The 20,682-nt window shown below is 53.2% G+C and overlaps 1 protein-coding gene across 4 annotated transcripts; it reads left to right on the top strand.

Moving 5' to 3' along the window:
• Positions 1–3,645: 3,645 nt before the first annotated feature.
• On the top strand, positions 3,646–20,174 carry Th (tyrosine hydroxylase). 4 transcript variants are annotated; one of them, XM_036198440.1, is made up of 16 exons: positions 3,646–3,672; positions 9,952–10,066; positions 12,557–12,734; positions 12,856–12,931; positions 14,682–14,906; positions 15,844–16,018; positions 16,281–16,369; positions 16,497–16,564; positions 16,893–16,943; positions 17,343–17,488; positions 17,560–17,695; positions 17,852–17,921; positions 18,314–18,370; positions 18,522–18,617; positions 18,845–18,978; positions 19,742–20,174. In XM_036198440.1, the coding sequence occupies exons 2-16, from the start codon at positions 10,030–10,032 to the stop codon at positions 19,899–19,901; spliced, it is 1,698 nt and encodes a 565-aa protein (XP_036054333.1). In that variant the 5' UTR covers positions 3,646–3,672; positions 9,952–10,029; the 3' UTR covers positions 19,902–20,174. The 4 variants fall into 4 exon arrangements, with proteins under 4 accessions (XP_036054333.1, XP_036046571.1, XP_036061731.1 ...); XM_036190678.1 differs by lacking the exon at positions 3,646–3,672 and adding an exon at positions 7,045–7,346; XM_036205838.1 differs by lacking the exons at positions 3,646–3,672; positions 9,952–10,066 and adding an exon at positions 10,716–11,051.
• Positions 20,175–20,682: the final 508 nt, after the last annotated feature.

Raw genomic sequence — 20,682 nt, 5'->3', positions numbered from 1 at the left:
ACAGCTGACTGGGAAGGGGCTGACAGTGTTTCACAGGGATGGAGTCTGGAAAAATGGAGAGATGATAGGTTGGAGTAGCTGCATGTCACTGTGAGTGAGCGAGCTTTGTGCTGCTGAGCCACGCACTTGAATATGGCTAAGACGGCACATTTTGTACATTTTTTTTATCATCAGAATCATTTGAACCCATCTTAGTTTCCTTTCCCATCAATGTGATAAACACTTGAACAAAATCAACTTCAGGGAGAAAGGGTTTATTTGCTTTAGCTCACAATTCCAGTCTACAGTCTGCTGTTGTGGGGAGCATTGAGGCATCTAGTCATATCCACAGGCAAGAGCAGAGAGAGTTTGAATCATGCACACTTAATAACTCAGCTCACTTTCTCCACCCTTGAACACTCCAGGGTCCAAACCCATAGCAGACAGAGCTCTGCCCACCTTAATTAAGATAATCAAGCTAATCCCTTCATGCCTGCTCACAGGCCGCCCTGATCTAGAGAATTCCTCATTTGACTCTCTTCCCAACTGAGTCTAGACTGTGTTAAATTGACAGTTAATCCTAGTCACCACACCTCCAAAATACCAAGAGCCTTTGCAATGGAAGGAGCAGGGCTAGTGAGAGCAGAGACACACGGGGTGGGGGTAGGCACTTCTGAAGCCTCAAGACCCTGTGAATCCTGAGAAAGCAGCCAGGGTGGGAAGCAGGCATAATTAGAACAATGTAGGCTGCTTCCCATGCTTCAAATCCACTGGGCCACCAGGGGAAGCTGGCACCAGGTCCCTGGTCACCCTACCCAGCTCTGGACAGAAGAGGGCTCCAGGCAGAGACTGTTGGTTCCTATTTCCAATCTTGCCACTTCTGAATCAAATTTCTCACTCAATTGTGGAGCAGGATGGATACAGACACTTGGGACCTCCAGAGGTGTGTCCCTGTTTTCAGTGATGAGGTGAGCCCTTGGTGAGAAACCACGGTCCTGTGGTGGAAGGCAGAGTCCTGGCCATGCTTTTACCATTCCTGTCTGCCCATATGTGCCCAGTGTGCATGGCACTGGGACACCCTGCTACAGGCAGCCTGTGACTTCTCTTAGTTTTTGCTCAAAGGTAAACTCAGCAGGGGGAGCACAGCCACAGCCCTTGCCCTGCCAAGCCCTCCTACTGGATTCCTCAGGCATGCATCACAGTTTAGCGTACCACCTATAGAAGGCCTGTGGGAGCCAGAGGAGTACCCAGAAGCCACTGGGGCCACAGTGAACAAGATGCCTCCCCAAACCTGCACCACCACACACTGACCCCGTGACACATGCCTGCTTTAGTTGCATGTCAGATGAGAAGATGTTCTCTCCTCTCAGAATCCTTCCTTATTTTCCCTTGGTCTTTGGGGTACTGCAGTATGAGGCTTGGCTTCCACTTACTGTGATGGGCTCAGAAACCTCTCTGGGACTCAGTTATCTTGCAGCCTCCAGCTTTGGGCTGCTGCTCTTTCCCTGGAAACAGCTGTGGCTGCCTGAGGCTTGGAGTCTGCCAAGGAATTGGATCCCTCTTCCAAAAAGAATTTGAGCCCAAACCATGGCCCTCTCTCTCCGCCATGTCATCCGGCTCTGCTGACTACTGACCACTCCTCAGAGAGCAGTGGGTTACCTTGGGTCCTCAAAGCTATGCTGGGTGAGGGTAGGGGGACGCCATTAGGTTGGGCTTCAGCCGTCTCCCCAAGGGATAGGAGACTTAGTTCCCGAAGATGACCCCTGCACCGAGTAGGAGCCCTGTCTATGAGCTACATCTGCCCCTCCTCCCCAAGGTGCCAGAGCCACAAAGGCCAGCCCCTGTAACTTCCCAAGGGGTGTACTCTAGAGAGGCATTCTTGGAAAGGGAGATAAAGGAGGAGGAAGAGAAGACAAATGCTTTGAATGAATACATGGATGGATGGATGACCTCATTCACAGCCCCTAGTGTGGGAACCAAGACCTTGGCCATCTTATGACCTTTAGTTCTTCATCTCCATGTAGGACCCTGAGCCTGCAGCTGGCTAGACCCCGTGAAGCAGGGAAAGAGACGATTAAAAAAGGTCCTGGATAACACAGGCCAGCTCCGGTATCAGGCGCCTTCATCCCCACTCCAAAGTAATCGTCTGGCAAACAAGCACTGTCTAAATATCACGATGTACGGGTCAGACACATCACAGCCTGGAAATGTCAGTAGTGGGGGCCTCCTCGGAGCCCCAGGATTAGCCCAGGCTCCTGAGCCACGTGTGCTTGCCTTCAGCCTGGCCCTGGCCCTGCTATGGGCTGGTCCAGGAACCCAGAGAGGCCCCAGGTGTGTGCCCACTACCAGGTCATGGGGTTGAGCCTCCTGTGGGAAGGATGTCACCTATGAGATCAGACTGAGCCAGAAATGACTGTGGCCTGTGGAATGACACACCTCCATGTCCTCACTAGGAACCCAGAGTGGGGGCAGCCTCAAGAGGAGAATCTTGCTGTCCCAGACCCTCACTGTGAGACCACTCACAATGGTTTCCTCCCAGCTGCCTCCTCACTTGTACAGAAACTGACCACTTACTCACATGGCAGTGAGTGTGCTGGGTGGGAACCTCTGCTACCACCTAGCTAGGCTCTGGGGGAGAGGTGGCCGGAGCTATGGCTGTCACAGTTGTTAGGTACAAAGTGGGACTCCTCCCTCTGCCCCAATGGCAGTTCTGGTGACATTGTCTTAAACAGAAAGGCTTATCCAGGTAAATAGAAGGATTGTTTTTGGGTAAATAGAGTCCCAAAGGCAGAATTCTGTTTACCAGGAGCCTTTCTTAAACCACCAGGAACTACCCTTAATCTGCCGCAAAGGTCAGCAGTCTTGGTTAAGGGCATTTAGTTCCGGGTCAGTCCACATAGAATGTATCAGCTCAAAGACTTCCTCACTTACTGCCATATGAACTCTGCTTTTCTATCTCCCACCCCCAAGAGAGCCTTGGCAGTTGATCCCCAGTTGGCCTTTCTTCCTGCTCGCAGAGTGGTCTAATTTGGCGGTTTACTGCGTCTTCACTCACAGTAGTGAGCAAGTTTGCAGCTGGCTTTGGCTCTGTCACCGGTGGTCCCTTCCTGCTTGTCTGAGCTGTTTTTGTCCACTTGACACAAGCCGGAGTCTTCTGGAAGAGGGAACCCCAGTTGATAAAATGCCATTTCCAGGGCTGGGAAAATGACTCAACCGTTGAGTGCACTGGCTGTTCTTCCAACGGACCCGGGTTCAATTCCCAGCACCCACAAGACAGCTCACAACCAGTTCCAGTGGATCCAACTCCCTCTTCTGGCTTCCAAGACACCAGACATGTAAATGGTGCAAAGACACACACACATTCAGGCAAAACACTCATATACATTTAAAGGAAAAAAAAACCACCCCCCAAAGCCTGTTGCGAGAAAATGCCTCCATCAGATTGGCTTTCCATCAGATTGGCCTGTAGATATGTCTGTGAACATCTTCTTGATTAATGATTGATGTGGCAGGGCCCAGACCACTGTGGGCAGTGCCAACCATGGGCATGTGGTCTTTGGGTATATAAAAATGCAAGCTGGATGAACCCCAGAGAACAAGTCACTCAACAGCATTCCTTCATGGTCTCTGCTCCTCTTCCTGCCTCCAGGTTCCTGCACTGACTTCCCTCATGATGGACCATGATCAGGACATGTAAGCTGAAGACACCCCTTCCTCCCCAAGTTGCTCTTGGCAATGGTATTTATCACAGAGATAGAAAGCCAACCAGAACAATGCTTTTCCTTTTCTGTATTATGTGTGCGTGCTCATGTGTGTTTGTATGTGAACAGCAAGGGGGAAGCCAGAGGTCAGCCTAGAATGTTGGTTCTTGGATGCATTGGGAGAATTTTCTCTCTGGGAGCAGGGAGGAGCATGGAGAGGAAGGGGCTGGACATCTGTCTCCTTCCTCATAAAGTCCCAATGACAAAGCAAAGTTCAATTCAACCAAAGTTTCTCTGGAGTCACCAGTGGATTTACTGGACTCTTTTCTAGAGCCTGGGTAAAGCGTTACTGACCGGAGTGTGGGTGACCCCAAAGCAGCCACACTGGAAAGTCTTCCCTCATCAGGAATAATAGCCCTCTCCATAGCCACATAGAAAAGCTTCATTCCTCTAGTCATCCTCAGACTATAAACAGAAGCCCTTCCCGCAAGACACCACGGCCAAGTACAATCAGGGCAGCCTCTCCTGCAGCTCATAGGGAGGAGTAGCTGAATGCTCAGGTGAGGGTTCCATGACTCTCCCTACCCCCTTCCTTCTACACTGGGCCGTCAACAGTCAACAAGCCCAGCTGTGAAGATCTTTTGCAAGCTTACCTCAGGTGAACTCATGAAGATGGCAGTTGTTTGGCTTGGAGAATAGTGTTGCACAACAGGTGAGTCCACCTTGTTCTTTGGGGCAGTATCTCTCACTGGCATGAAGCTAGCCAAGTAGGCTGCATTTGCTGGCTGAGTCCTAGGGATGCTCCTGTCTCTGCCTCCTCAGTGCTGGGATTGCAAGTGTGCACTACCACACCTGGCTTTTCACATGCGTTCTAGGGATCACAGTTTGCTAGATCCCATGCCTGTGTACTGGGTTATCTCTGTAGCACTGCCTCCCTTTCTTCTCTGTGAGTCTCCACTTTAGTTCCGGCCTCCAGTCTTGGTCTTCTCGGGAACACAGATGGGGGGAAATGGCTGTGCTGAGAGCAAGAACAGGCTAAGTCCTCCAGGAGGCCACATTACTACCATGGGGGCCTTGGCCTCAAGCGGGGTGGGAATCACTGGGATAGAATTCCAGAATGGTGATGTAGGGCCGTCTTGAGGTCCAGCTTCCTAAAGGGGGCTCACAGGCCTCAAGTGGCAGGCATTGTAGAGGAGGCCCAGGTTCAGGGCAGGTCAGGGTTAGAGACTTTTAGTCCCAGGTCCAAACATCAGTCCCCACATCCAAACTGTCCCCCAGGGTAGATGGTATAAGAGACTGTCCATAGAGCCGGGTAGTGGTGGTGCATGCCTTTAATTCCAGCACTCGGGAGGCAGAGTGGATCTCTGTGAGTTCAAGGATAGCCTGGCCTACAGAGTGAGATCCAGGACAGGCACCAAAACTACACAGAGAAACCCTATCTCGAAAAACCAAAGAGAGAGAGAGGGAGAGAGAGAGAGAGAGAGAGAGAGAGAGAGAGAGAGAGAGAGAGAGAGAGAGAGAAAGAGAGACTGACTCTGTTTACAGACAGTCTGGTACTAACTTCTGTCTTATTCATTGTTCTATGGCTGTGAAGAGACACCATGACCAATGCAACTCTTACAAAAGCAAGCGTTCCATGCTTTGTTGACACCCATGGGAGGCCTGCTCCTCTCAGAACAGAACCAGAGGAGTGATGGGGGTGGGGGAAGGGAATAGGAGGAGAGGAAGGAGGGGAAACTGGGGTTAGGATGTAAAATAAATGAATAAATTTAATTAATAATAATAATAATAATAATAAAGCATTTAATTGAGGGTTAGCTTACAATTTCAGAGGCTTAGTCCATTATCATCATGATGGGACATGGCAACATGCAGGCAGATGCTGGAGCAGTAGTCCAGAGTTACATCCTGATCTATAGGCAGAGAGAGGGAGCCAGATAAAGAGAGACTGGGCCTGGTATGGGCTTTTGAAATCTCAAAGCCCACCTCAAATGACACACCTACTCCAACAAGGCTACACCTCCTAATCCTTCTCAAATAGTGCCACTCCCTGGTGACTAAGCATTCAAATATATAGCCTGTGGGGCCATTGTTATTCAAACTATCATACTAGGTAACTATGAGGCTGTGAAGCTGTGGGACAGGAGCCCTCTTCACCAAGAGTAGTGTACCCTAATGACAGAGGTGATAGAGTTACCCCTGACCCCAAACTAATGGGACTCTTTGCCATCACCTTAGCACAGCAGCTCCTTGGCCTCCCCTGTCAGTGCTCCACACACATGAGGAAGCTACACCTTCTCCCTTGAATGGCTCTGCAGTCCAGGGGTGGGTGGGGACCAAAGCTCCAGAGTCTGCTACTATCTCATTTCCTGTCCCTTCCCATAGAGGGAAGGCAGGGCTATAGAAAGTTGCTCTGCTGTGGCTTGACCCATGCGAGGCAAATGAGACTCTGAGGCTGTTCCTGCCACATACTTTGGCCACTATAACTCTGCTAACATAGCCCAGACAGAGCCATGGGTCCCATGGTGTGGGGAGCGGGAGCCACCTTGTAGAGGGGAAGGGAGGAATACATAGCCCCAGCTACCACAAACCATGCCAACGAGATCACTCCCATTCAGAGCAGGAACCACTGCCCCTCCCTGCCACAGAGTGGGAGGGTGGCCATCACCCACCGGCTCCAGTGTTTCCGTGGGGCTGGGGTGGGCAGGCGGCCGTCTTGCAATTAGACATGATTGCTGTCACAGTAACACCGTGGTCCTTGTGAGTGACTAATGAGAACTGAATGTCACTCTTATTGCTTTTACTGGCTAATTTGTCAGAGACTGTCAAGTACTCTGGGAGGTGGCATGGAGGGTATTACGTGACTCACTGGAGCAGTGGGGTATGGGAGGGCAAGGCAAGGGCCTTAAAGAGGGACAGAAAGGAACCAGGAGTACCTGGCAGAATCAGGGGTCTGCGCCATGACATTTTCTAAAGGTCTGAGGGGTATGGGAACTGAAGTCACCCCACCTGTCACATATCCATGGCTGGTGAGTCCCTCCAGGCCCTACTGTATACATACACACTTATATGAAAGCTTGGGGATGTAGAAACCTGTGCATATAGACCCATTCACATGTGCCCAAGGACATTTGCTCATGGGCATATGCATGCACATGAGCATGCACATACACACTCACATGTATATTCTTACACGCAGACCAAATACACTGAGATATAGATCATGGGTCCCTGGTCTGGTCACACATGTAGCCACCAATGCCTTTGGCATCTGTACCTCCCTATCAAAGAGCCTCAGGGTTGGTGTGTGGGTTGCCAGGTGATGTAGGGACAGCTGTGAGCCTCTGCTGTTGTGAGGGCCTGCTATCATGATGACATCCTGTTGGCTAGGACTAACAGATGGACACTTGGCTCTGTAACCTGTCCCTAGACATCCCTCCCCACCCTGCACTGGTTGGACTCTGGCTATTGGTCCCCTCATCTGGAAGGACCACTCTGACCTAGGCACACAGACATGTGACTCAAAGCCAGCTCTCAATGGGAGCTCACAGAAGGGCCCCCCATCTCTCAGCAGATGCAGGGTTCTTTGGAAGGACCAGAGCTCCTGAGAGCTACCGTGGTGGTTCCCAGGAACCCACTGTGAAGATAAGGAGACTGAGTCCTAAGGTATGAGGGGCTGAACTGAGCTGGAGCCCTCTTCCCTGCAGACAGTGGGTCTCCAGGACTGAGGCAGGTCCCACATCAGGGGATCAAGAAGAGAAAGAGTGCTGATCTTACCAGCCAAAGATGAAAATGGCTTAGATGCCAGGTGGGTGGGCTGCCCGGAGGATACTCTGGACCTGGGTGGTGGGAGCAGACAGTGGGGGCTCTGTGGGGAGAGGCTTCAGCCAGAGTTGAGACACCGAGGCTGATCCAGCATCTCTTGCCTCTGGTCTGACTTCCAACTGCCCAATTATCCCTAAGTGCCTCCTATCGACCGCAGCCGTGCTGTCCGGTACGTATTCTGTGCCTACAGCCCGAGGCTGCTGCTCCATCTGATGGCCTTGTTAAGGCTAATTGCTCTGGCATTTGGGTCTGATGAGGACAAGAATGGCTGGATCCTGCCAGATGTTGGGGAGCTTCATTCTCTTTCCAGTCGGGTAGGTGAGTGGTGACAGGACCCCACCTCAGACCTCCACAAATGGACCTGAAGTCGTGAGATCACAAAGCCCAGGCTGGTACTAGGCCCCTGCTTCCCAGCCCATCCTAGCCTCCTGCGTGGTAGGGAAGTGTAACCTCACTTTCCCTTTGTCTGGGGCTCACTCTGAATAGCACCCAGACATAATCATGATGTCCTGAGCAACTTAAATCCCAGAGAGGGTCCCACTACCTTTCAGGGCATGTCAGTTGGTGTTTCGATGGATCTGCATCTCTGTGAGCAGGAACACTGGCCCCAGAGCCCATCTGGTGATGGGTTTCTCGAGACCTTCGCACGCTGTGGTCCTGTAGAGAGTAATTTGTGTGGACTTGTCAAAGTGGGTGGGGTATTGTGTATGTATGCGTAGGTGTGTATGTATAGCATGTATGTGGATGCGTGAACATAATATGTATACATGTGTGCCTATTTATATGTGTGTACCTGTGTGTGCCTGTTTCTCTGCACATAAGTATATCTGTATACATGTGTGTTTGTGTGTGCATATGGCTGCTTCTGTGTGTGCATGTGCATATGTGCCTGTCTCTCTACATCTAAGTGTATTTGTGTGTCTATGTGTTTTTGTGTGTAAGCACTGTGAATACCTATATATCTGTGTGTGCATACATATTTGTATGCATGAATGTGTATCTATGTTTCTCTATGTTATACCTGTGTGTATATACATCTGTGTGTGCTCATTTCTCTCTGAATATGTGTTTGTGGATGGCCATATGTGTACATGTATGTTTTTATACATGTGTTTATTCCTATGTATGTCCTCATATAGATATGTGTATGCTCATGTGTCTCTGTACAAACATGCACTTTTCTGTATGTCTATGGTAGACATATGTTTACATGTGTTTGTGAATATCTGTGTCTGTATGTGTGTCTACATGTGGTCATGGTTATATGTTCATCTCATTTTTATCCACATGTGGATACCTGTGTGTTCTCATCTTGTGCATGTTCACATATAGACACCTGTGTGTACTCATTTAGTATGTTTCCACATATGGACATACATGTTTATTTACCTCATGTGTGTCCACATGTGTGTTTTCATCTTGTATGTGTCTGTGTGTGGATACCTGTGTGTTCTCATCATGTGTGTGTTCATGAGGATTGGTGTGGGTGTATGGCATAAATGTGCACATTTGCCCAGGCTCTTGCAGAAGGCCATGGTGCTGCTTGGAAGTAGCCTTTTGGTCTAGTTTGTGGGGGCCTGTGTTCCAAAATGCACACAGGTTTTCACAGTACCCAAAGCTATAGGGTAGAGCTGGGGTGATTGGTGTGGCTGGGGTCCTAGCCCCAGGACCAGGGATCAGGACATCCCCACTAGTCCCCCACCTCGTCAATTCCTTCTTGTCATGGGCTGGGAGGCCCACATCAGCAGGGTGTGAACAGGATAAGGCAGCAGCCTCCACATCAGGGTGGGATCCAGCCGCACCACTGCCAGGGAGTGGGTGCGCTGTCATTATGGACAATTAAGCATCGTGCTGAAAGAGGCTGTGGAGAGAGAAAGGCCCCCCCCCCCCCCCCCCCACCCCACCCACCCCCCTCCCGTTGCCCGGCTCCAGGCTCCGCAGGCCTAATCGCTGTGGTGACAGAGGAGGGTAATTATTCAGGATGACTGTGAAAGGCACTGACTGTGAAAGGCACAGGCTTTGCAGGGGGCGCAGAGGGCTCAGGAAGGAGGAGGGGCTGGCTATGGCCCCAGCACCCATCTGAGCCCAGAGCAGGCAAGGGCCCGCTATACAGGCCTTGCACTTCAGCCCAGTCTCCTTTCTTTACTGCTAGGGGCTGCCTCCCAACCACTCCTCAGCCCTGTGGGCTTGGCTTTCAGCCTGAGTGCTGTCCAGGGAGCCCTCAAAACCTCACTTCAACCAACTAGAAGCCTCTCTCCAGCCCTGTCCTGTCTTTGGGTATCTCGGTCCCTTCAAAGTGAGGTTTGGCAGCTGCAGCTGGGGGCCTGAACCCCACCCTTGCTGTCTTCCTTGAATACTGAAGTGTTGGGAGCAGGGACCTGGGCTAGAAACTGACTGTGTGGTCCAGGAGGTTGTGCATTTCTGGGACTTAATCTCTCTTCTGCAGAATGGGTTCATCTGAAAGTGGAGAGGAACTCCTCTGCAGGCCCTGGTGTGAATCTTCACGCAAAGGTCTCAGCCTGAAATGTGGAAATGGCTGAACAGAAGCTGCCTGGCTTTTGGTGAGCTTTGAGAGGAGGCGGGGCCCTCTAACATGGAGCAGGGCTCAGGCCCAGCAGCCTGACAAAGGGCAGGCATGAGGGGCCTTTAGGGGTCTTTCCCATAAAACTGGGGTAGGAGAGGGCTAAAGTGTCCTGGGCTTCTCTGTGCCTACAGATGCCTTAGACCGGGGCACAGTCTGGTTAGTCAGCCCTGGTGTGTGTGTGTGTGTGTGTGTGTGTGTGTCTGTGTGTGTGTGTGTGTGTCTGTGTGTGTGTCTGTGTGTGTGTCTGCTTGCCTGTGTTTGTCTGTGTGTCTGTCTGTCTATCTGTGTCTGTGTGTGTGTGTGTGTGTGTGTGTGTGTGTGTGTGTGTGTGTGTGTGTTTAGGTATCCCACAGACAGTACACAGAAGCCTGGGTGTGCTACCAGGCTGCTCATGAACAGAGGCAAGAGTCTGGGGCTGCAGTTACCTCCCAAGAGAGTCCAAAGACATCATGTTCTCAAGCCTCGACCAGGAGTTATTTGAGTGAGCCCAGGCACAGACAAGGGTCTGGAGAGCACATGTTCCCAACTCCCACCAATGTCTTCTGTGCAAGCACCGCCAGCCAAGGCAAGAAAAGTAATTAAAAAGCAATATTTGTGTCGGTGTAAGACATTTGCTGAAAGGTTAAATCCACATCCGTGGTGCTGTGCAGCGGCCCCTATGCAGGATTGGATACAGCCCCCTCCTACCCTGTCACCTGAGTAAACACCAAGCTGGATGGGTGGACCAGCCTGGACTTGCCTCACCCAGGAATCCCCAGCACCCTCTAAAGGAGGAGCCTGGGTGGCATGTGAAGATCTGGGGTGCTGGGCATACAGGCCCTGTGGGTCTGGGCAGCAGCCCCCAGTCCTCAGGATGGAAGACTATGGTGCAGCCAGCTCTGCCTTCATGGTGGGAGTGTCTCCATGGGACCCCATTCTGAGCTGTTGAGAGCACTCTACGGGAGTCCTGGGACACCAGACAGGTCAGGGCTGTAGTGGGTGCACAGAGACAGGAGTGGGCCAAGCCAGCAGGGTTGCTGACCCAGGGAGAGTTCAGAGAGGGGCATGGGACATTGGGAAGGGGGTGTTCATACAGTAAGAGAGAATAGGCATTGCAGAGTAAATGTTAGCTGAACTGGGTTTTATGGGACTCATAGGAGCTTGCTCAGAGAAGGTAGATGAGAGATGCCATGTTAATCTGGGTATCACGAAGCCCCTGGCTGCCCTGGAACAGGAATTGTGAGGGGGATGCAGAAGGTTGGCAAGGGAGTTTAGGGAAGAGTTCCCTTTGTGCTGACTCGGCATTTATCTTGCTTCCAGAGGACAAAGGGAGCCAGTAAGGGTTGTAGCGCAAGGCAGTGATGTGGCAGGCTATTTGGGGGAACTCCCAGTTCCTGCTGTGAAAGAGAGTTGGGGAGGCCTAGGGCTGGTCATGGTGAACACTGAAGGCAGTTCCCAAGAGCTGAGGGATGCCTAGGAGGTAGAGCGTGATTTGTACAGTGATCAACAGGAGGGACAGCTAACTGGGGGTTGAGAGTTCAGGGCTTCTGGCTCTTGCCATTTCCAGTGTGCTGGGTCCTCAGAGTCCCAGGTGGCCATTTTCAGGGTGAGCTATGTCCTTTGGGCACTTCTGCTGACCTATAATATCCAGAAGGACAAGGGGGGGGGTACTCTTTCTCAATTCCCTTAGTAAGAGGACACCTTTCCAGAAGGGCAGTTGTCCTGAGCAATTACCCACAGGAAGAAAATGACCCCAGGGAGGTGGGATGGGTCCAGCCAAACTCATCTGCCACTGAGAAAGGCCCCCTCCCTGGTCTCCTTGGAGACATTTCCTTGGCTGAGGAAGGTGTGGTGGGTCTTTGTGTACTTTGGGGGTGGTCGGTAACTGGAAAACAAAAGATCACTTGGTGTGAGATCTTGGAGTGCCATGGGAGAGATGATCACTGAGTGTGCCCTTACACAGGGGCCGGCTGAGAATGGGGTTGCAGCTAGCTTGAGACCATGAGTCAGGAAGTGAGTGGAGGAGCTCAGAACTTCATAACTAAAGGAAAAGTCTGCTCCCACAGGAGGTGAGGTCAGAGGGTCCTAGGGAGATGCCAGGGGCTAGGGTTGGCACCATCTCCTGGGCAATGCCTTCAAGGGTATGATAATCAGGGGGATAGGAACCCTGCAAAAGTGGGCCAGTCTTTGAAACACTATAGGGAATAGCCTTCTGGAATGTTCTGTGTCTCACAGGACTTGCCTGAGGATCTAGTCCCAGTGCCAGTACATACAAGACTGGGTAGTGAGTAGATGGCACACTTTGTTACATGGGGCTGGGGGAGCATGACCTGTGCCTTGGAGGGGACAAAAAGCCATCAGGGGGCTTCTGGACCTACTTGCTCCCAGGGGCTATAGTTTTCCTAACAAGAGCCCTTGGGGATCCAGCATGACTCTTCCTGTGTACCCTGGTTTGAGCAGAGGTCCGTATCTGTCTCCTGCCCCGCAGAACACCAGTTAGTCCCTGTCCTCATGTCGTGCCTCGGGCTGAGGGTGATTCAGAGGCAAGTGCCTGTGACAGTGGATGCAATTAGATCTAATGGGACGGAGGCCTTTCACGTCGCCCTCGCTCTATGCCCACCCCCGCCTCCCTCAGGCGCAGCAGGCGTGGAGAGGATGCGCAGGAGGTAGGAGGTGGGGGACCCAGAGGGGCTTTGACGTCAGCCTGGCCTTTAAGAGGCCGCCTGCCCGGTAAGGGCTGTGGAGACAGAACCCAGGACCACCAGGCTGCACTATGCCCACCCCCAGCGCCTCCTCGCCACAGCCCAAGGGCTTCAGAAGGGCCGTCTCGGAGCAGGATGCCAAGCAGGTTGAAGCCATCATGGTGAGAAGGGCATGTTGTCACCCTGGGGTATCTGGAGCAGCTTCTGCACCTGCGGGTGGGTGGATACCCGAGGCTGGGAGTCCACTCAGTGTCTGGACCCAGGGTTGGAATGGGTCTCTGTCTCATCCTGTCCCAGGGTTAGTTTGGGTCCTAGCCCTAGTACTTTGGGTACTTGGGTAAATGCCTCTGCTGTGTCCTGCTGGACTCTGCAGGGGACAGCCAGTGCCTGTCGCCCTGTGCCATCCTTTCTGGGACTTCTGTGGGTCCTATTTCATGAAGTAGGGGGATAATCTCCCTTGGGTGGTCTTGGGAAAGAGCCCTATGATTCAGGTCTCCCTCCAGTAGCTCCCCCCCCCCAACTTGTCTGCCCTCTTGGGGTTCTCTAGGCTTGCCTGTCACAGGTTGTGGGGTTCCTGCAGTGTACACTTCTGGGGAGACCTGGCCAGTAAATGGCTGGTCTGCTGCTGTCCTGTACAAACAGGACATGGGCTCAAGTTCCACTGTGCTAGAAGTGGTCCCTGGCTCTGGGACAATTCCTGTGCCTCCCTTCACCCTTCCACTGCCCTGTGTCTGTGTTACCTGTGTCAGGGAGCCCCAGGGATCAAGGAGGGGGAGCTGTCAAGACATCAGACAGTCCCTTCTGCCAGCCTGGTCAAGGGGGCTCCTCAGCTCATGAGAAGAGCTTTTAGATTTCCCTTGGAACCCCATATAACCATTGCCGTGGCCCAACAGAGACCTTAATGAGACCAGTGTGACCTTTAGAAATTGAATTTGCAGACACTTCTCAAGAGATGACAGTGGGGTCAAAGGGCCCCATTCACACTTCCCAGCTGCACAGCTCTCCCCGCAGCCTCCTTGGGAACCGCCCAGTCACATGTTTTTTTCCCAGGGAACCTGTGGCTCTGGATGTATTCACAGTGTCCTGCTGGAAGTCAGGAGGGGGCTCCAGAGGGGACGCTTCTCCCCATGACTGTGACATCCTCAAAGCCCAGGGTGGCTTATTTTTTCAATTAGAGGACTCAGAACCTTTTGGGGAGCTTAGATCCCAGCTAAGAGTTCAAGCCCCTCCTCACTCAGGTCCAGGTAGTTCTGGGTGTTGGAGGATTGGGCACACTGGTTCACAGCTGTGGCAGACACACAGCTGGCAGAGGCCATACTGGGGTAAACATACTCAGACTTTGACAAGGTACCCAGGAGGAGGAGGAGGTGGCAGGGGACAAGTAGAAAAGGAATAGGGTAGCTGGAGACATTTTCATGGGGGTATTCCCAGGTGAGAGGACAGCATGTACAGGCCACCTGGCTAAGAGCCAGCCCCATGCCTTTCTCAGGAAATCAGGAGGGGAAGGATGCTTGTTTAACTGAGTATGTAGTATGCGCTCTCTGAATGAACCACCCAGCTTATTCACTGCTTAGTGATGCCTGAGGCTTTGTGCTCTGTCTCCTCGGGGCTCTGGGTGGTGCCCACAGAAATCAGGAAAAACAGCCTGAGTCACAGTCCTCTGTTACTAATGAAGTTACATCTGTGCCCAGGAGGCAGGTGACAGGGCACCTCTACTTTGGGAGAGGGTGGCCAGGAACCCTTGCCTTCCAGTTCTGCCCTGGCTTTGCCTACCTGCCCACCATCCCCAGTCAGAACACTGACTAGTGTGTTCTGTTCTCCATCCTCATGTCATCCCGTGGAGGGGGTAGCAGGGGACAGCTGGATCAGTGGTGGCACCTCTCTGACCACCCCCCCCCCCCCCCCCCCCAGTCCCCAAGGTTCATCGGGCGGCGGCAGAGTCTCATCGAGGATGCTCGGAAAGAGAGAGAGGCAGCTGCAGCTGCAGCGGCGGCAGCAGCAGCCTCCTCAGAACCTGGGAACCCCCTGGAGGCGGTGGTATTTGAGGAGCAGGATGGGAAGGCTGTTCTTAACCTGCTCTTCTCCCTGAGGGGCACAAAACCCTCCTCACTGTCTCGGGCTGTGAAAGTATTTGAGGTGAGGCCTATGGGCTGCTGGCTTGGTGTGCCAGGGCAAGCACACATAAAACATGTAAGAACGGCTGTGTCCCTCTCCAGGGCAGAAATATGTCTGCTCAGGCCCACAAAGGCTAGGTCTCAGGGACTACCCTTCAGCTCCACTATCCAACCTCAGCTGCCTGACATCCACTGCCATACATATAGCCTCTTACCCACCTGCCCAAGGGCCTAACGAAGCCCTGATTGCATTACTGCTTTGGCTAATGACCTGCCCCCCAGAAGAACTCTCAAATGACATTAAAGCCAGAATCCTTGTGAGCTCCCAGAGTTGACTGTGTGGCCTGAGAGTTTTGTTGCTGGGCAACAGAGGGTGGAGGTGAAGTCAACCCTGGCCCACCAGTCCTGGGTACCCTCATTGCTCTGTCTGGGCCTGAGCCTTGTGTCTTTGATATGGTAGAGTGGGGTCCAGGCCCTTGGGTGTGGATAGGGGATGCGACCTCCCATCAGCAGGGAAATCAGGGTGTCTGATGTGACCTCCAGACAGACAAACAGGCCTGTCCATGAAGAAGGAGGCAAAGGCACAGCTGTGATGATTCCTGGATGCATGAGACAAAACCCGATCTATGGGTGACACATTCCAAAATTCATAGGTGGGGCCAAAAAACTGACCAGGCCTGCCTCCTCCATCTCCCTCTTTCCCATTGTTCTGTCTCTCCGTCTCTCCTCACCTGTCTGCATCTCTCTCTTCCTCTCTCCATCTCTACTCCACCTCTCCCCATTGCTCCCCCATCTGTCTCCCTCAATCTCTCTGTGGCCCTCTCCCCATCTTCCTGTCCTCCATTTATCTCTGCCTCTCTCCATCTCTCTTCATTTCTCTCCACTCCTTCCTCACATCTGTCTCCACTGTTCTCTCCTATCTGTCTCTCTCCTCCCTCTTTCTGCTCTTGTTCCCAAAGACATTTGAAGCCAAAATCCACCACTTAGAGACCCGGCCTGCCCAGAAGCCACTGGCAGGAAGTCCCCACCTGGAGTACTTTGTGCGCTTCGAGGTGCCCAGTGGAGACCTGGCCGCCCTCCTCAGTTCTGTGCGTCGGGTGTCTGATGACGTGCGCAGTGCCAGAGAGGACAAGGGTGAGGATGCATTTCTGTCCCTGAGTACAACCCATGATCTTGAGGCCTGGGGGGCAGAGCATCCTGCCAGGGGAGACCCTAAAGTGTCCACAGAGTGTTGGTGTCCCTCCATGCTGGCTTCACCCTTGCTCCTGGTTCTTTTCATACATCCCAGCAACCTCTGCCCTATAGGCGGTCCCTAGGGGAGGCCAGACTCAGGATGGCCAAAGCTGACCATGGGTCCATACTCACCTGGGCCCTTTTGTCTCTGTTGCCTGGGAAGTTCCCTGGTTCCCAAGGAAAGTGTCAGAATTGGACAAGTGTCACCACCTGGTCACCAAATTTGACCCTGACCTGGATCTGGACCATCCGGTGAGCCTGCTGTCCCAACTGCCTCCCATAGCTGAGGCCTGTGGGGTGGGCACAGCTAAGGATTGACCCTGGTCTGTGGAGCAGGGAGAGCCCGGCTTCTTCCTGACGTGTGTCCCTTGGCCATCAGGGCTTCTCTGACCAGGTTTACCGCCAGCGCCGGAAGCTGATTGCAGAGATTGCCTTCCAGTACAAGCAGTAAGGAGCCTGCGTGTGGGGCAGAGTCCCCAGCGGGTAGAGAGGGGAGGAGCTGAGGGAGGAGGGGTTGGTTTGCTGTCTCACAGCTTCGCACGTCAGCTTGTCTGTCTCTTCTTTGGTGCTCTGTGTTGGGCACTGGCATTATTCCTTGTCACAGCTGAGGAGACTGAGGCAGACAGGCTAAGCAGCAGGTTGGGGTCAGCATACCCCACCCAGTCCGTTCTGTACTCCAAAGGCCTCTGACAGCTGATGTAGCTTCACCCCACCTTTCCCACTCTCTCTCTCTGAGATGGAGGGGGGCCCTATTGACCACCGATCCCCTCCACAGGGGTGAACCAATTCCCCATGTGGAGTACACTGCGGAGGAAATTGCTACCTGGTAAGACCCTGCTCGCATGTGGCTGGGGCAGGACAGGGTTGGGCATGAGAAGGACCAGAGAGAGACATCCCCCCAAACTCCCTGTCTGTGAGAGCCACCTCTGGGAACATTGGTATAACCGGAGAGACTAAGATCAGTTAGAGGAAGGCCATCTAGTGGCCCAGAATATCAGATCACCCAGAGATGTCCATATTGGTTCCTTCCCAACCTCTGGGTTCCCTTCAACCACACAAATGCCCTACCCATTAATGGAGGCCCACGGTTCAGGAGGCTGATGGAAGCAACCAAACATCCATGATGTGTGTGTGTGGGGGTGGGGGAGGAGGCTCTGAGCAGCTGGGGCGGTCATGGGGAGAGCCCCAACATCAGGCAAGTCCCTGAGACCCTGTGGCCCCGCAGGAAGGAAGTCTATGCCACACTGAAGGGCCTCTATGCTACCCACGCCTGCCGGGAGCACCTAGAGGCTTTCCAGCTTCTGGAACGGTACTGCGGCTACCGAGAGGACAGCATCCCGCAGCTGGAGGACGTGTCCCGCTTCTTGAAGGGTGCGGATGCAGAGGAAGTTGGGCAGGGAGGGGTACCCCCTCTGCCTACCCTGATGTGTGGCCCCTTGCAGAACGGACTGGCTTCCAGCTGCGACCCGTGGCCGGCCTACTGTCTGCCCGTGATTTTCTGGCCAGCCTGGCCTTCCGTGTGTTTCAATGCACACAGTACATCCGCCATGCCTCCTCGCCCATGCACTCACCTGAGCCGTGAGTATGCCACCTGGGGCAGGGGATCCTGAACTTGCGGCCCAGTAATATCTCTGCACAATGAGGACAGAGGTGTGGAGGGGCCAAGGCCTCCGTCCCTGGGCAGGCACAGAAAACCTGTCCACTCCACTTTCCTTCTCTCTTGGCCTCACACAGGGACTGCTGCCACGAGCTGTTGGGACATGTACCAATGTTGGCTGACCGCACATTTGCCCAATTCTCCCAGGTGTGTCTAGGGCCTCAGGGCAGAAACCAGGGAGGTTTGGTTGAACCAGAGATTCACAAGTTTCATTTGATGGGGCTCTCCTCTGGGGGTGGACATTGCCCTTATGGGTCCACAAGACTTTCAGGCAACAACATGCTGAAAGGGAGATAGTTCCTCCAACAGGGAGGGTCTGGCTGGGAGTGCGGTCCCAGGGGAGAGATTTCCATGGTTTGTGCTGCCACCTGCTGGTTCTTCTGGGAACTGCAGGTCCTGGGCTCTTGGCTGTCTTGGCCGGTCTATGCAGTGTAGGTCCAAGGGACCCGTGGAGAGGTAGCTGATACCCAGTGCCTTTGCTTCAAGTACAATGCCAGAGCAGAGTCTTTCCATACTTCAGCCTCCTTCTCTATCCACAGGACATTGGACTTGCCTCTCTGGGGGCCTCAGATGAAGAAATTGAGAAACTCTCTACGGTTGGTTTTCAGGGCCCTAGGCAGAGCTCAGACCTTCCTTTATGTTCCCAAGGCAACCAGCCTTGCCTGTTGCGGGTGGTGGCCTATTATACCCAGAGGGGCTGTGCTTGGTGTCAGGTGATTTCAGGTGACTCTGCTGACTATCCGGCAGGTGTACTGGTTCACTGTGGAGTTTGGGCTGTGCAAACAGAACGGGGAACTGAAGGCTTACGGTGCAGGGCTGTTGTCCTCCTATGGAGAGCTCCTGGTGAGATTACCCTGCTCCCAGCCCTCAGTAAAGGAGACCAGGGGTCTGGGTGTGGAGGGCCCTGCTCCTGTCAAGAGGGTCTCCTCGGCCCAGGGCTGAGATTCAGCCTATTCTAGAGAACGTGCGCCTAGACCCCACTATACACTGGCCAAGAACCTTTGTGGGAGGAGGGAGGCCCACATCACTCAGTTTCCTTGAGCCCTTGCCTGTGATGTCCCTCTCTCTAGCACTCCCTGTCAGAAGAGCCTGAGGTCCGTGCCTTTGACCCAGACGCGGCCGCCGTGCAGCCCTACCAAGACCAGACCTACCAGCCGGTGTACTTTGTGTCTGAGAGCTTCAGTGATGCCAAGGACAAGCTCAGGTGGGTGAGGCCTTCAGGAATGAGCCTCATCCCACCTCACCTGGGCAAGCCAGACCTCGTCTTCTCTTGAGAGCTCATTTTGCACCCTCAACAACAACCCCATGTAACAAGTGTACATGCTCCAAGAGGGAGCCGTGAAAGTCTGAGGAGAGGGAGACCAGCAGCACAGGGTCAAGGCAAGGTCAAAGTCAGGTCCAGGCCAGCCTTCCGGGACCCAGTGGAGTCTGTGTCTCTCATCCTCTGAGCAGCACAGGCCCAAGCGGGATGGGGACAGATAAGGGGGGAAAGAGGCACCATGGTAGCTAGCCTTGGGGGCAAAGATTACAGAGGGAGTGGGCAGTCCAAAGGCAGGGATACAGTTACACAGGGGTCTGGAGAGGAGAGACTGGTAGGATGGTCCTCGTCACTTTTCCAGGCCTGTTATACTGCACCTGGCATTTCCACACCAGTTTAGGGACTTTCTAGGACACATAGCCAAGGAAGGCTTCCTGAAGGAGGAGGCCTAGTTGAGGAATGGAGTGCTCTACAGAGGCCTGCCTGCAAGAGGTGCCGGGGCCTTCTCTTTTACTATGGCCTCTGAGGAGGCTTTAATCTCCTGAGTGTCTAGAATGGGTTTTGGGGGTTTGGAAGACTCAGAAAAACCATTTTCCCATGCTTCCGGAGGTTGCAGACCCTGTTCTAAGTCATCTGACTCCAGCTTGCTTTCTCATCCCCACATTCAATCTCCTGTGATTAAAAGATTCATGCCGGCTTCTCTCCCCAGGAACTACGCCTCCCGTATCCAGCGCCCATTCTCTGTGAAGTTTGACCCATACACACTGGCCGTTGATATACTGGACAGTCCTCATACTATCTGGCATTCCTTGGAGGGGGTCCAGGATGAGCTGCACACCTTGGCCCACGCACTGAATGCCATTAGCTAAATGCATAGGGTACCATCCACAGGTGCCAGGGGTCTTCCCTAAAGTCTCCAACCCTTCTTCAACCTTCCCCAGCCCAGAGGCTTTCCCATGCATGCAGCTGGGCCATGGGTACCCCCAGAATCTGCTTGTGCCCTTTGAAGGGCTCCCCCAAGGAACCTCACTGTTTCAGTCCCATGTCTTACTACTGCACTCCAGGGTGGCCCTGCTCACCCTCTGCCCTTTGTGCTGTCCACCACCTGGTCATTAGCTCAATAAAGGAAGGAAAGGTCTCAAGGAGTGCTCCTGGCCTCTGTGTCACATGAAGATAGTCCTTGGTACTCATCGCTGCTCTAGCTTCACTTGGAGGCTTAGAAGGTTTCTTCTCCCCACCTCTCCCTTCCAATCCAGCCCCCTGGGCACTCCTGGCCAGGCAGAAGGTTCTGGCATCATCTCCCTGCCAATTCTGAACTCCCAAACAGTATTCTCCCCGTGCCCAGGAGTCTCTGGCACAAAGGAAGTAGGCAGAGGAACAAAGAAGGCGGGCAAGACACAGCACCCATGGTGCCCTTCCTGCATCATACATGAGACCCAGGGGAAGGTTTATGTCCCAATGGAACTCTGAAATGTCTTACACCTTGGGAATCACTGAGGAAGCTCTTTGATTTATGTGAGACCCTGGGAAGCACCTTAAGTCCCATTGAGACTTTGGAGAAGTTCTTGGGCCTCCGAGAGACCTTGGGAAAGCATTAGACTCCAAGCTGACCCTGGGGAAGGGTCTAGGCCCCAGAGAGATCCTGGGAAG

The sequence above is a fragment of the Onychomys torridus genome, chromosome 1 (genome assembly GCF_903995425.1).
Source record: "Onychomys torridus chromosome 1, mOncTor1.1, whole genome shotgun sequence".
NCBI lineage: Eukaryota > Metazoa > Chordata > Mammalia > Rodentia > Cricetidae > Onychomys > Onychomys torridus.
This window is presented reverse-complemented; position numbering and strand designations above follow the sequence as displayed.